The following is a 15697-nucleotide window of genomic DNA, read 5'->3' on the forward strand; positions in this document are numbered from 1 at the left end:
CATTATAATAATCTAAAATTAGAACACAAGACTAGGCAAAATATTTACAGACTAATTTTAAGAGTGTCTGTAAACACAAAACATCAAACCCTTTGGATAATGCAGTGTAATACAGTGCCCTTGTTCAAAAACCTCTGAAAACAATTAAAAAATTGTTCCATCTTAATAAGACGGGCATTTGGACTCAGTGCCTGGTAAAGCTATGGACCTTATTCTGTGAGATATTTGAGAACAACTAAAAGACAATGCAGTCACTGCTCACAGCTAGCATGGCTTCATGAGAGTGAAGTCCTGCTTATCCAACCCAATATCCTTTTATGACAAGGTAGCCCACCTAGTTGATGAAATAATGAGCATTGTAATCTTTTTGGATTTCAGTGAAGTTTTTGATACTCTCTCCTGCAGAACAGATCTCTACAGGATCCTTATGGACAAAATGTCCAGCACACAGCTGAATAAACACATCATAGGATGGGTGAGCTACTGGCTCATGTGTCGGCCAAAAAGGGTGACAGTGAATGGGGTGACATCAGACTGGTCACCTGTCCCTATCAAGGTTCCACAGGGCTCCATCCTCAGCCCTGTGTTCTTCAACATCTTCATAAATGACCCGGATGAAGGACTGGAAGGGATACTGAGCAAGTTCACAGATGATACAAATCTGGGAGGAGCTGCTGACTCCGTTGAAGGCAGAGACTTTGACAAATCAAGGATGGGCAATCAGCAACCATCTGAAGTTCAACAAGAATGGATGGATGCTGCACTTGGCACAGGGCAAGCCTGGATGGACAGACTGGGGAATGAGAGGCTGGACAGCAATGCCACAGAAAGGGACCAGGGGGTCCTGGTTGATGGCAAGCTCAATCTCAGCCAGCAGTGCCCTGGCAGCCAGGAGGGCCAAGTATGTCCTGGAGGCATCATGGACAGCATCACCAGCCAGGCAAGGGAGGGATTGTCCTGCTCTGCTCTGCACTGGGGTGACCTCACCTCCAGTGCTGGGGCAGTTCTGGGTGCTACAATACAAGAAAGGCTTTAAACTACTGCCTGAGTAGTTTAAAGGAGTGTTCAAAGGAGGCCAGAAAGATGGTGAAGGGCCTGAGGGGAAGCCGTGGGAGGAGTGGCTGAGGTCACTTGGTTTTTTCAGCCTGGAGGAAACTGAAGGCAGACCTCACTGCAGGTACAGCTTCCCTGTGAGAGGAAGAGGAGGGGCAGGCACTGATCTCTGCTCTGTGGTGACAGTGACAGGACCTTGAGGGAATGGCGTGAAGCTGTGTCAGGGGAGGCTTAGGTCAAATATTAGGAAAAGGTTTTTCACCCAGAGGGTGGCTGGGCACTGGAAGAGGCTCCCCAGGGAAGTGGCCACAGCACCAACCTGACAGAGCTCAAGCAGCATTTTGACACTGCTCTCAGGCACATGGTCCTGTGCAGAGCCAGGAGTTGGACTCTAGGATGCCCATGGGTCCCTTCCAACTCAGCATATTCTGTGATTCTGCAAATATACACATTCATGCAATTTTCATAACTCAGGAAAAATACTAAATACTTTGAAAGTACATTCACAGAGGTATAAACAAATGTTCAGAATTTAAGATGGGGTTTCCGAAATGGTGGAGAAAAATATCTCTTAGACTTTAGCTTGTCCTCATGAATAAACATCACTAAGTAGAGACAGGAATTTCAGAAAAGAAAGAAAATATTTATCTATCTGAAAGGCTGACAGAAGAGATAGTACATTAAATGCAAAATATTTTATTTATTGCAAACAAAAGCTGTGATAACATTGCACAATACTGAATTTTAAGGTTTTGAAATTCTCAAAAATCACTCGTGACTTTTTTTTGCTCCATATATATCTTTATATTTTTACATTAGTTTTACATTATGACAAGAGTAAATTACTTACAGAAATTAAGACAAATTGTATATAGCCTGCCACCTTACTAATAGCTCCTTTATATGTAACTGAGTGTAACCATTTAACTTTGATCTGAAAGGATGATCAGATTCAACACTTTGCTAATCATACAACAGAATGATATAGTCTGCACCAATAGTTTTTTAAATAATTAGAAGTATATGGAAATTTACTGTGTGCTGTGTGTTTTCTACAAAACATAGGTAATAACTCACTTTGTTACTTTACTAGAGCAACAATTTCTCCCTTTTGTCTAAAATCTCTGGCAAAAATGCAGACAAATGCATAAACCCAACATTTTCAGATCCAGTGCTGAACAGCCTGGAGGGCAGTAGTAAAAGTCCTGAGTGCAGGATGGGTCCCTCGATGAGCCATCAGGAGGGACCCGGCCTCTGCACTGAACCCTGCTTCCTTAAGCTGCTGTGCGATTTCCTCCACATCCCAGCCTCCCTGCCCCTGGTTGGCCAGGAGGTGGTCAATCAGGCGTGGGCAGAAGACAGTGGACATGCACTTCACCACCAGCTTGGCGTTGAGGAGCAAGGAGAGTATTTCAGCATCACAAGTGGAATCATCAACCTACAAAGAAAGAGAAATTCAAAGTAATTAAAAATTAATTACCAGATACAGCCATCAGCCAGAACATGTCACAACGGTTCTGACTGCACAGTGTGACCTTCAAAGTGAGAGGAGCATTCCCCACGGATTAACTACAGGGATAAAGCCTTTGCATATGTCAGAATATGTAAAGGTATGTCTTTAACACTCTACCACATTAATATAAATATCTGACCTGCACAAAGTTAAGGAACAAGAATGCTTAACAGCCTGGGATTACACAACCAGCTTTATACACTTTTCACAGGTTTTAAATCCCAGTGCAGCACAGATCACACTATTTACCTCCATATCAAGAATGACACTCTGAGGAAGGTCAGAGCAGAGTATATTAAATTTTGGTCACTTTATATTAATATATTACATTGCATTTCACATGTTAATATGACAGGCAACATTCACAGACTCAATCAGCACCCACTGCAAGGATGAGATTCTCAAAAGAATATAACATCTTGAAAGATGTGAAACAGAGCTGCTACCTCTGAGAGACATCCTAGATGCCACAAAAAATGTGGTTACTTGATATATGAGAACATAATACTCTCTTGAGAATCTTGTCTGTAGCTTTACAAATAACACTATAGAATACTTTAAATTCTATTTCAGTTAATTTTGCTATGTCCTTCCTGGGTTCTTTGAAATACAGTGCTGTGTTAACTTACCACTTAATGAAGCACAATTGAACAACTACATATAACCAAAAAAGGAACCTCACCAAGAGGGACCTTAACAAGCTTGAGAGGAGGCCCTGAGCCATCTTCATGAAATTCAACAAATCTTAGTGCATGGGCCTTCATCTGGGTTGGTGCAATCCCAAGCGTGTACTTACAGGTTGAGCAGAGAATGGATGAGTGGAACCCTGAGGAGAGGCACTTGGGGATGTTGGTGGACAAGAATTTCAACATGACCCATCCATGTGCTCTCAATCATATCCTATGCTGCATCCCAAGCAGTGTGGGCAGCAGGGCATGGGAGGGGATTCTATCCCTTCGCTCTCCCAACCTGCATTCAGCTCTGAGATCCCCAACATAAAGCCATGAACATTTTGAAAAGAATGCAGAGACAGCCACCAGGCTGGATCACATCTCCTATGAAAATAGAGGGAGATGCTAAGTCTGAAGACATTAAGGCCCTGGAGACACCTCAGAGCACCTTCCAGTACCTGAAAGGGGCTACAAGAGAGCTGGAGAGTGACTTTTTACAAGGGCATGGGGTGACTGGACAAGGAGGAATGATGAAACTGTAAAAGGGCATGTTTGGATTAGGTATTAGCAATAAATTCTTTATTGTGAGGGTGGGAGGTCCTAACACAGATTATCCAAAAAAGCTACAGGTGTCCCATTCCTGAAAGTGTTTCAAGGCCAGGTAGGATGGGGCTTTGAGCTACCTGGTCTAAAGGAAGGCATCCCTGTTCGTGGAAGGAGGATTGGAACAAGATGATCTCTAAGGTCCCTTCCAACCCAAACCATTCTGTGATTCTGTGATAAAAACAGGACCAGAGGAGGGCTAGACAATAATCAGTTTTCAATTACTGTACTGTATCAAGTCATAAATTAATCAAATTATGATACATTTACAAAATCATCTCTCAGTTTAAAAGGAAAAAGTAAACTGTCTGGTTATTTTCTGCATAATTCTCTATAAAAATTATAAGCCAACATACATGATTGGTACCAGGGTACTAGCAAGTAATAAACACCCTATGATAAGTTATTTAGCACCCCTGAAGAGCAATTCACCTGCTACAGAGGACCACAGGACATGACTACTGCATAAAGGGTCACTGGCAGTGACACTTTACAGTTGTAATTAAGCCATTTTTAATCTAATTAGCACAGAAGGTCCAGTGTACATAACAGTCCTAAGAACTGTAGGGATGTCGAGCCTTTCGGCTATCCAATCTTAGTATTCAATTATTTAGTAACTGCCAAAAGTTAACTATGGAAATGTTTTTCTGTTGAAGACGGGCTGATCATTAAATAAAATGGGTCAGCAAACAGCTGAACATGAGCCAGAGTGTACCCAAGTGGTCAAGAAGGCCAGTGGGCACATCAGCAATAGAGTGGCCAGCAGGACCAGGGTAGTGATTGTCCACCTGCACTCAGCACTGGTGAGGCCACACCTCAAATCCTGTGTCCAGTTCTGGGCCTCACACTTGCAAGAAAGACACTGAGGTGCTGGAGTAAGTCCTGAGAAGGGCAATGGGCTGGGGAAGGGTCTGGAGACTGAGGAGCTTCTGAGGGATCTGGGGGTGCGTATCTTGGACAAAAGGAGGCTCAGGGGAAATTTGAATTTCCCCTGAATTCAGGGGAATTATTGTTCTCTGTAACTGCCTGAATGGAAGTTACAGTCAGATGGGGGTCAACCTTGTCCTAATTAACATGTGATAGGACAGGAGGAAGCATCCTCAGGTTGTGCCAGAGAAGGTTTACACTGGGTCCTAGTATGGAAAGAGTTGTAAAGCACTGGAACAGGTTGCCCAGGGAAGTGGTTTAGACTGGTTTGGAGAGGACTTTGCTGTGCTGAGTTAACAGATGGACTTGGTGAGACTTCACAGGTATTTTCTAACCTAAACAACTCTGATTCCAAAATTTCTAGTGTTTGGCATCTTGCAGCACACCATGCAGCATACTAAGCCATTATCCAAAGAGCTGCCATCTCTTCTGAAATGGGACTGAAGGGATATTCTCTTCCACCTCAAAGCTCTGTGTCCTCTATTGTTAACTTGTATGTAGAATGAAACTTTACACAGAGTTTCACTGGTTGATTTTATGAACATAAAATGCAAATAGTAATTACAGTAGTGAGATTAAGAGCAGATGCAAGGTTTAATTTACATTTTTTTAGGCTACTATTCAGTTAAGAAAAACGGCTATAGATTAGCGTGATTTTATATACCAGAAATCTACAAAATTGAGAGAGACAAATCTGAAAGAAGACTGTTCCTAGCATAAACCATTAAATATCTATCTGAGCTATACATACAGGGATAAAGATGCCCATGCAACCCACAAGCAGAGAAATCTGTCTGGACTCCCAGAGAAATGAGATCAATGTGGTTTCACACGTAACAAAACAGCTCACAAAAAGGCTCTTGGGTTGTGCCCCACAGCTCCTCCTTAGGCCCAAATAGATCAGTGGGTTTAAATCGATTAACATTTCCCATTTGCTGACCTGAAAATTGTCTGAAGACATGGTAAGGAATAGGAAACTTTTGTAATTTAGTTGTCTCCAGGCAACTGGATGGAGACACATTTCATGCAGCTAAGGCCACTGTCTGTTCCACCATTTTTGGTCAGTCATGTAGTGTCTGGCAGGTGTGGGAACAAATTTACCAGTTTTACAGCTTCAGATCATGTCAATTTTTGGGGTATCAATTGCACATATAGAGACATTTCTAGTCATTTGTTTAAATAAAAATAACAACCTACAGAGATTGTCAATGAATTGATGCATGTTTATAAACCTTAACAGACAGCTTATACACTGAAGAGCTCTGCTTAAACATAACTGTAAGATTTTTTAAAATGAAATCACTGTAAATGTAGCTTAAGGCTACATTTATTTAAAATTGATTTTAAATCAGAACAAGCATTAAAGTAAAAAAAAAAAAAACAAACTAAAACAATATAAAAGGCAAACACACAAACCATGTATTTTTAAAGAAATACACCACAGAGAGTATAGTAAGTTTTTTGTTCAGTAAATTGCTCAGCAAAACTATGACTCTCCAATCTAAAAAAGAGATGGCTTTGAGGGCATAGGGTAGATGGTAGCATCAATAAAATTACGAAGTGATTAATTAAAAACATTATCTCATTAAGAAAATAATAAATTTGAAGCATCGAATTAATCTAGTGGGATCAGATTATGAAAAAATAAAAAAATAGGCTTTTTTCCACTGTTTAATTCTCTGTCAAAAGACACTTCAAGATGTAAAAGCTCATCCAAGTCCAAGGAGAAATTGCACAAAACCAAGAAAGAAAGCCACTGGTAATTACTTAGCACATACAAACAGCTGAAAATAATCAAAAGTTTGGAAAGTAGTATTTCAGAGAAAGAGCCTGTACATCTGCCCTATTCTTACTCCTCACTAGACTTGTAATTCTTCCATCTGTTCAAGCCAGGATGCTGTTCCAGATGGAATTTTGATCCTCAATGTTGCATTTTTAAAAATACTAATGGAAATAAACCTCCAGAATTATTTTTGCTAGCCATACATACCAAAGCAGCCTACAGTAGATACAGAATCCTAAACACACTACATTTTCAAAATCACTCATTTGAGTCTGTAAGACTGAAAAACCCAGCAAATATAAAAACAACCACCTTACTATCCCAGCTTTAAAAAGCTGTTTTTTTCTGGCAGACAGCTCAGTCAAGATTTTACTAATTAATCACTTCTGATCTGCCTGCAGATGCAGAGCCCTTGCTATCCCAAGACTCTATCTAGGCCATAAAACTAAGATTATTGCTAATCCCAGAATCATTGTTCCAGTGATATGGAATACAGCTGACTGCAGTTTAAGCAGGCCTCAGAGGTGCAGGTTATCTTCTGCACAAATTAACACCCAACAACTTTCCATATTGTGTGAATAAACTGATCCACAATAATGACAGAACCAGAGTGTGTATGTAAGGGAAACATCATTACGCCTATCTAGAACTCTGTGCTAAGGGTGATAAATTTTTCATTAAAGTCTGGAAGGTTTAAATGGGAGCAGCTTTCATTTTTAATATCCATCTTCAGCAGAATTTGTCAGTGTAGATTTAGGCATGATGCCCACACACAATGTCCATGGTTACGAGTAAAAGATCTAATGGGGTTAATTGCATTAAGGAGAACTTTTTTTTCCCTTGGCTTTTCTATTTAGGTATTGGCTAATATCTGCTTTCAAGCACTGACGTGTAGGTATTCAAGTGGTACCTTTGTTCTTGTGAGAGCTCTTGGGAGTACTGCATACAGATGTGGGGCCTCCAGCACAAGACATGGACTTGTTGGAATGGGTCCAGAGAAAGTCATGAAGACAATCTTAGGAGCACCTCTCCTATGAAGACAAGCTGATAGAGTTGGGGTTTTCAGCCTGGAGAAGAAAAGGCTCTGGGGAGGCCATACAACAGCCTTTTAGTACAATAGAGCTGGAGAGGGATGTTCTACAAGAGCATGGAGTGATAGGACAAGGGGAAATAGACAACCAAAACCAACCTCTTACTTTAAATGGTTTAGATTGGATATTAGGAAAAAATTCTTCACTCTGAGGGTGGAACAGGTTGTCCAGAAAAGTTGTGGATGCCCCAGCCCTGAAAGTGTTCAAGGCCAGGATAGGCTTTGAGCAGCCTGGTCTAGTAGAAGGTGACCCTACCCATGCATGGTTTGGAACTAGATGATCCAATTCCCCATCAGCATTGTTTATGCAGGCATCCAGAGGCTCTGGTATAACCACCAGGCAAAATTTCACCCATAACTTCTGCATCAGAAAATCCACAAGTTATGAAAGGTAAGGGCTGCTGATGACCTAAAAGCAGTAAAGAACTGAAACCACTGGTTCCCAGAGTATTCCCTTCTCCAATACTATTTGAGATGAAAATGCTTTTCTCTTTATTCCTTCCTGGAGTACAGATCTATAGAACAAATAAAGAAGGGGAAAAGAAACCAGTGACATAAAAATACCTGGAAAAATCAACTGGAGAAAGATATTTTATCATAATCACCATTAGCTTATACTTTAACTATTTCTTTTAAAGATTAAGTGAATAGGCATAAATGACATACACTGGAGAACACTAGAAATTTCATTATTCCACATAAAATTTGTGATTTTTCATATTACATTTTTCAGTAAAACACGTTATAAAGGTAGGTTCAGTACTTCATCACTGAAATTATAACATGCAAATTAAGCTAAGGTATTTTTTCAAGCTATAACATTTTTCTTGTTCCACTTTCTAATAAAGTATTGATTGAACAAGTATTTGCACTGCTTATATTAACCCCCACTTGTTAACTGTTTTAACATTATAGGTACCAACAGGCAACAGATTATTTACTTGCTCTCTCAGATGTATAAAAATCAGTTTTCATCTCTGAAAGTGCACAAACAACACTGAAATCCTTCTCAAAAACAATCTGACTTTTAAGGGCTCTATTGGCAGTAATAAGGTTATTTAGGTAAACTGGTTTTTTATATTATACACATAGTACACAACATAGGGGAAGAACAGTTATTTCTGTTACTCGGAAAAGACAAGTGGCAGTTCATTTAAAGATACACAATAAAAAGAGGGGTCTGCAATTTCAAAAAAGCTTACGCAAAAATTTGGGTTGGTTTATTACAGGCAAAAGCTGTACAATTTCTAGTATCAGCACTTCAGCATCATCCTCAACTGTAAACATCCATAAAGCTGTCAGCAACACACAACAAATGGCCAACTAATACATCCTATCAGCAAGCAAGTGCTGTGTTTTTCTCACAGCCATGTTTGGGAGCTGTGTTAGCACTGGATCGGGGAATCAATAGCCATGATTCCCCTCTGCCAAATGTTGTTTGTCTGTTTCCTGTTTTATGTAAGCAGAAATAGCCTTCCCATGAAAAATTAATTTAGAATTTGACAAAAAGCATTACCTATCTTAATACTGTTTTTTAAAAGCAAAAAGTATGAATAGAAAATGATACTGAATAAACAATATTGGCATAGCTAAGTAATATACGGTCTTTCAGTACAACAGCAAATAATGTAATCACAAGAGATGCATATAAAACAAGGAGTAAGAGGTACTTTTTATACAGTGTAGGAATAGCTTTTACATTTAGAACAGCACTCTTCTGTACTAGCTGCTTTTCTAACACTGTCACGTTCCAGGTACTGGCTAAGCTCTATGCCTGATGTAATAAACTCAACAGTTAAATCTTCATTGACTTAAAGTAAAACACTAGACCAAAGCTACCTGCTTCAAAAATTCTAGGTTATTCAGCACTCTTGTAGAACTGTATGCTCAAAATAATACTGAATTTAGAAGGAAAAACTAAAAACAAATTATCAGGCTGCCTCCTGTGTAAGAAAGCCAAAAAAACCCAAAATTATTTTGGGCATACAAAGTGTTTTATACTAGCAAGAAGCTAGTAGGGTTCCTGGCCCTAAAAGTCCAATATAATATAATCAGTCTAGAGTGTAGGAAACTGAAAGCTGGGGCACACTAGAAAGAAATGGCCAGCTTCAAGAGCAATACAATTAGTAACCATTCAGAAAGTGCTACTGCACAGCATTATACGTTAAAAATAGTTAAATAAAATGTATTTGGACACATATTCCTGCTGACAAGTTTCAGAATTAGTGACTTATACTGCAGCCTTCATCTGTTAACAAAGAAGTAAATTTTAAAAGGCCAACAAGAACTCAGAGATGAGAAAGTGCTATTGTTTTGGTGATTATTATTTATACAATTGTTTTGCAAAAAAACTAAGAAAATTTGTGGTTAGGAGACTAAATTTAATCTTTCTTGGTGTTCCTTCTTATATGCTGAAATGCAAATACCAGGGAAAAGACAGTTATGTAGTGTTATATAGCAACTGACAAATATACATTAATGTCTCTCAGTTCTTGTCCAAAGAAAAAGACAGTATTTAGATTTCTTCTCCAGAAACTTTGGCATCAAGTCTGTTTAGAATGGCAGGAAAGTCCCCGAACATACCAACACGTCAAAGACAGTGACATAACAGCTCTCCAAGTGTATATAAATAGATGCCACATTTGTCAGAAACAAGCTGAATCATCTGACATACTATAATCACTTAAAAACCCCAAAGTGAGGGAATATGAACACAGAGGTAACAATCTACTTTATGTATCAGAATAGTTTCTGTTCCACCACGCTGACACAGAACAGCATACCAAGTAATCTAAAGGAAGTGCTAAGAGGTTTAATCACCTCAAGTATGTACAGAAGCTCATACCAGCCCTGTGTTATTGCTCACTGTGGACACAATAGCTGTGGAATACCTTAACAATGGTAAGTGTCACAGCAGTCTCTGCTTACTACACCAAGATAAAAGAGCTAACTTATTATCTCAGCCTCTGAAAGGTGGTTCATTCAACTGTTCATACCTTAGCAACAGCTGTTATCTGCTCCAGTGCCACAGCATGAAGGTCTTGGTCTTTGCTTTCTACCAGCAGTTTCAGGGATGGCAGCAGGAGGGACTGGTTAAGCAGCAGCAAACATAATTCTTTTATACACTGAAACAAAAAGTAGATTCTCTCAGTGTGATCTCTGAAGGCACTACCATCATCATTCACAATAAAATTTATGAAAATTTTATGTCAAATGCAAAATGAAAACCACACTTCCACAACAAATGAACTCCCTGTTGGAAACACATCCTTGGAAACTAGAAAGAACAGATTTTAAAAATGTGAAACACTGGTTAAGTGCAACTTTTGTTAGATTAAGAAAAGGCAGGTACTGAATCACCATTACAATCAGGAGTTTTACTGAAAAATAACAGCAGTTGCACAGCTCTCTGTGGGACTAATATATTTGTTCTTACTGAAATACTTCAAAACACAGGAAGAAACATTGACAGACACCTGTGATAATTCTGTAACTCAATTTTGCAATCAGAAAAGTAGAACAAACTAAAGAGGAAATAATAGCACGTACCACAGTTGAATAATGTTTCTGTTGCAAAAAGCTTCAAAATTTTATATGATATTTTATACACAACTGAAGTTTAGCAAATTAAGTTTCTGTTATTCATTTTGTTTCCTATATTTGATAATATACAATAAATTTAGCATCATACAACTTCAAGACAAAATTGGCCAGAAAATACCTTTGCAATTAAAAAAAACCCCATACCTCAACAAATCTATTGTGCACTTCCAAAACTTTACCTTGTCCCTTAGTTGAACAACCAAGCAACATGTCCTACATGAGAGCTGTTTTATTTTCCTCAATATTGTAGTGATTTGTTCATCTACACATTAATAAGTATTTCAACCTAAAAGTTATATTATAACCCAAATTATAACTTCCCTTTACCTTTTTATAATTTCTGAGAATTTAGGTTGCTTGTCACAACCACTTCCCAACGAGACCCATTTTCCAAGGCATTTTACACTAGGGAATCTGGATATTGTATGGTAGTTACATTGAAAATGGTATCCATCTCTTAAGAGATGCTCTCTGTTTCACTCTAACAATTTGAGAGCAATTGTCAAAGGAGCTCATCAGCTAAATATTAAGCTAAGAGAATGCAAGTCATGTATTTTTTATGTCTTTTGAACTTTAATGATAACTGTAACAATTTAATGACCAAGATGATCCACACATTTAGTAGCATTGTTTCAGCAGCTGTGAGCCTAAAAGCCTAACTATTATTCGAAGATGAGGAGACATTAAATACTCCAAATGTAATGTACTGCACAGATACGTGGCTGTGCTTGTGACAGGGAGCTCTCTGGCCATACTTGCTCAGTCTTTTCTAAATTTACACCTTAAAGAAAAGCAGCGTAGAAGGATATATTCCACCACACTAAACTCTGAGTCACTAAGGTAAGCCTTGTTCTCTTATTCAGACTTGTTCCTTTAAACTCACATTCCATACTGCTACTGATTCTTGATGCTTAGAATCACACAATACACTGAGTTGGAAGGGACCCATAAGCATCATCCAAGCCCAGCTCCTGGCCCTGCACAGGACCATCCCCCAGAGTCACACCATAGCCCTGAGAGCACTGTCCAAATGCTTCGTAAACTCTGCCCATCTTGGTGCTGTCACCACTTCCCTGGGGAGCCTGTTCCAGACCAACACCTCTGGGTTCCTAATATACAACCTAAATCCCCTGACAAAACTTCAGGCCATTCCCTCAGATCCAGAGAGCAGAGATCAGTGCCTGCCCCTCCTCTTCCCCTCACAAGGAAGCTCGGACTCTAACACTTTAATGTCTTGTACTGTGGCACCCCAAACTGCCCCAGAGCAGAGCAGAGCAGGACAATCCCTCCCTTGCCCGGCTGGCGATGCTGTCCCTGATGTCCCCAGGACAGGGATGGCCCTCCTGGCTGCCAGGGCACTGCTGGCTCATGTTCAACTAGGACCCTCAGGCCCCTTTCTACAGCACTTCTCTCCAGCCTCTCATTCCCCGGTCTGTAAACCCAGGCTTGCCCCATCCCAGGTACAGAATCCGGCACTTTCCTTTGTTAAACTCTGAACAGTTGGTGATTGCCCATCCCTGTGACTTATCCTGGTCTCTCTGCAGGGCCTCTCTATCCTTGAGGGAGTTAACAGTTCATCCCAATTTAGTGGAATGGGCATGTTTGTTGTGAATGATTTGATGTGGATCAAGGAATAAGAGGACTAAATAAATAAATTAAGCTTTATCTGAGCATTCATATGCTTATTAAACTTCTAGTAATTTCATATTCCACTGGATTGAGCTGCATACTTGCCATTCCAGCAAACTTACTGAATGAAAAGTTGTGGATTCACTCTACACTTCTTTTCTTGAAAATGTGTATTCACAGCAATATTATGAAAAATATAATCTGAGAATTATAAAATACATAATCTGAGCAAAATAGCAGTTTTACCATGCTTGGTAACATTCCCCTCTCAAAACCAGCTGGACAAGTTGAATAATTTTCTGCCTGATGGTAGCATGTCTACCAGACATACTCAGTCTTAACTACCATGCCGAAGTACAGAAGAAGCCATAATCTCTTTTGAAGAAGAAGTAACAATTTCATTTCTTTTTTCAATTGCATTTCTTTTTTCACAGGAAGGGACTGGACAGCTTGCCAGCCACCAAAGACTGTCCAAATAGTACAACTATCAACTTGTATTGCTGCCACTAATGACTACAGGGCTGCTCTGGACAGGAATTGAAAACCCAAGCCCAGGAAGGGAAGTCATCACCCACAGCACTTCTCAGAGCAATGTAAGTGCAGTGAGCACTTGAAAGCATTCAAGTGTCTGCTGCCTACCATGAGAGACTCTGCTTAGAGGCGGTTTGATGTTATCTGTGAGAGGGTCAAGGGAAAGCCCAATTCAAAATCTGAATTACCATGATTTAGTTGAAACTTTTGTATGACAACTTTTGTCTTCTATCTAGTTATGCAGCCATCAGTGGTTCACTGTGACATCAGTGAGGCAAATAAACCATATGTCACAGGAGTCTGGTTTGGGTCCAGTATTATTCAGTATTTTCATGGATGGCTTGAAGGGCTGGATAATGAGTACAAACAGCATTATGTCTGGAGAGGCTATAAACAGACTGAAAAGCAGCATTTAAATTCAACATTATCTGAAGAAAATGAGCAGACACAACTGTGTATGAACAAAATCACACTATGTAAAATCATATATAAACCCTAGGAAAAAACTAGCTACAAAAATTAGAAAAAAAGGAGAGAAACTGTCTGCTCTATTATTCTAGCAGTATCTCATAGCCACTAGGACCTCAGGATGATTATAGATAAGGGACTAGATGAATTCTCCCATGTGAACTGACACATGACCCATAGGCTGAGAGAAGAACATGATATATTCAGAGGAGTCACATTTTTAACAATTACCAGGGGAAGGATTTATCCCTTTCTAAAGAGATTAATCAGACAGTGCAGATGTTGGACAGTCCAAGCATGTGTCTTCCAAGCAAATAAAACAATGCTTTTTTCTACTAAAAGGAACGGAGGTATCAATCCATTTAATAATGCAAATTAAAACTCTAAACCAACAAACAACCCCACAAAATAACCCCTCCAAAGCAAACACAGACACAGATACAAAGATTAAAGCTATGTAACTATCCAAAAGACATTAAAAAAGTACTTGGCTTAAAAAACTAGATAGACCAGTAGGATATGGAATGAAAAAAAAGAGTTAAATCCTTCACTAATATATCCAAAGATGTTTTTTTCTAATTTCTAGACATATTAATTGAAGTTACATGTATTTTCCATTACAATCTTTGAACTTGACACGGTTGTAATGGGAGAGAAGTTGAGTGGCAAATATTTTTGATGATAACTAACTGGTTTCAGTTTTTAGAATTCCATCATTCCAGATTTGTCATCTTAATCAGTGTATTTACTGAAATGTCAAATCATCTAAACAGGTTAATTGTCAGTGATCACATTTTCATCTTATTCAGCCACATAAATGCATTTCAGCACCTAAGTCCTGTAGTCATACATACAAATAAATTACTTAAATTCGTACATGCCATTCCTCCTCTTCCCAAGCAGTGACTCACAGGAATACAGCCTGTGTTTGTAGGTAACTGTACATTTACTGTAGGTAAATGTAGCTACACGTTTTAGTGCAACTCATTCTTACTGCACAGCATTCTAGCCATAAAAAGGTATTTTCCATCAGTAAGGCTGTTTAAGCCTTGAAGATTGGAATACCTTCTCATTTGTACTTTTACAGTCATAGCTACATGATGAGCTCTTTCAACATCCTGTACCATTAAAAAAAAAAACAAAGGAAGGCATCTCCAATCAAAGCTGTCTACCAATACCAAAACTCTGTTTAAGCAGTGACTTGCCATGGAAATAATGGAGAAATTAACTAAGAGAAATGACCCTTCTTGAGCAGAACTCTTGGTGAACTGACTGCTGTGTGACAGTGACACAGGGATTTGTCTCCCTCGGTCACCAAGGTGAGGCAGACCATTCTACTTAGACAAAGTTCAGCTACTCCTGTGCACACTAAGATTGTGAGTTTACAAGCTATAATGCATAATTTCAGCACCTTACAAAGAAAAGCTAACATAAAACTATACCAGTCCCAAGGATACGGACACCTGCCTTCCAACGAAGATTTTGCTGGGATGAATAAATTAATAAATGTACTTGTCATTTCAGCTTACTGCCCCCTTCTGGAATCATGTTTTACAAAGATTTCGGAACTTGATTCAGATCAGTGTGTTGGACTAGAAAAAAACAAACAAACAAAAACCCACACACCCACCTGCCTGTGTTTTAAACAGAACATGCTGTTTTTATTCTGCTTCTCTTCCTACCATCAGCTGTATTCTGTAACACTGACTGCATAAAGATAATTATAAGAGATTAATCAGCCTACTAAAAATATGCACAACTACTCTGAAATTGTGTGAAGTTTATTAAGAACTTCTCCAGTCTATCTTCATTAATATACAATGTTT

At 39.1% G+C, this 15697-nt stretch overlaps 1 protein-coding gene across 1 annotated transcript in view; it reads right to left on the bottom strand.

The window, feature by feature from the left end:
* Positions 1 to 1729: 1729 nt before the first annotated feature.
* Positions 1730 to 15697, bottom strand: part of NBAS (NBAS subunit of NRZ tethering complex) — a 155402-nt gene continuing 141434 nt past the window's right edge. The window contains exons 51-52 of the mRNA XM_021525380.3: positions 10637 to 10765; positions 1730 to 2491 (exon numbers count right to left, since the gene is read on the bottom strand). Of these exons, the coding sequence (XP_021381055.2) occupies positions 2216 to 2491; positions 10637 to 10765 (405 nt within the window). The 3' untranslated portion in view covers positions 1730 to 2215. The remainder of the gene's footprint in view (positions 2492 to 10636; positions 10766 to 15697) is intronic.

The sequence above is a fragment of the Lonchura striata genome, chromosome 3 (genome assembly GCF_046129695.1).
Source record: "Lonchura striata isolate bLonStr1 chromosome 3, bLonStr1.mat, whole genome shotgun sequence".
NCBI classification, from domain to species: Eukaryota; Metazoa; Chordata; class Aves; order Passeriformes; family Estrildidae; genus Lonchura; species Lonchura striata.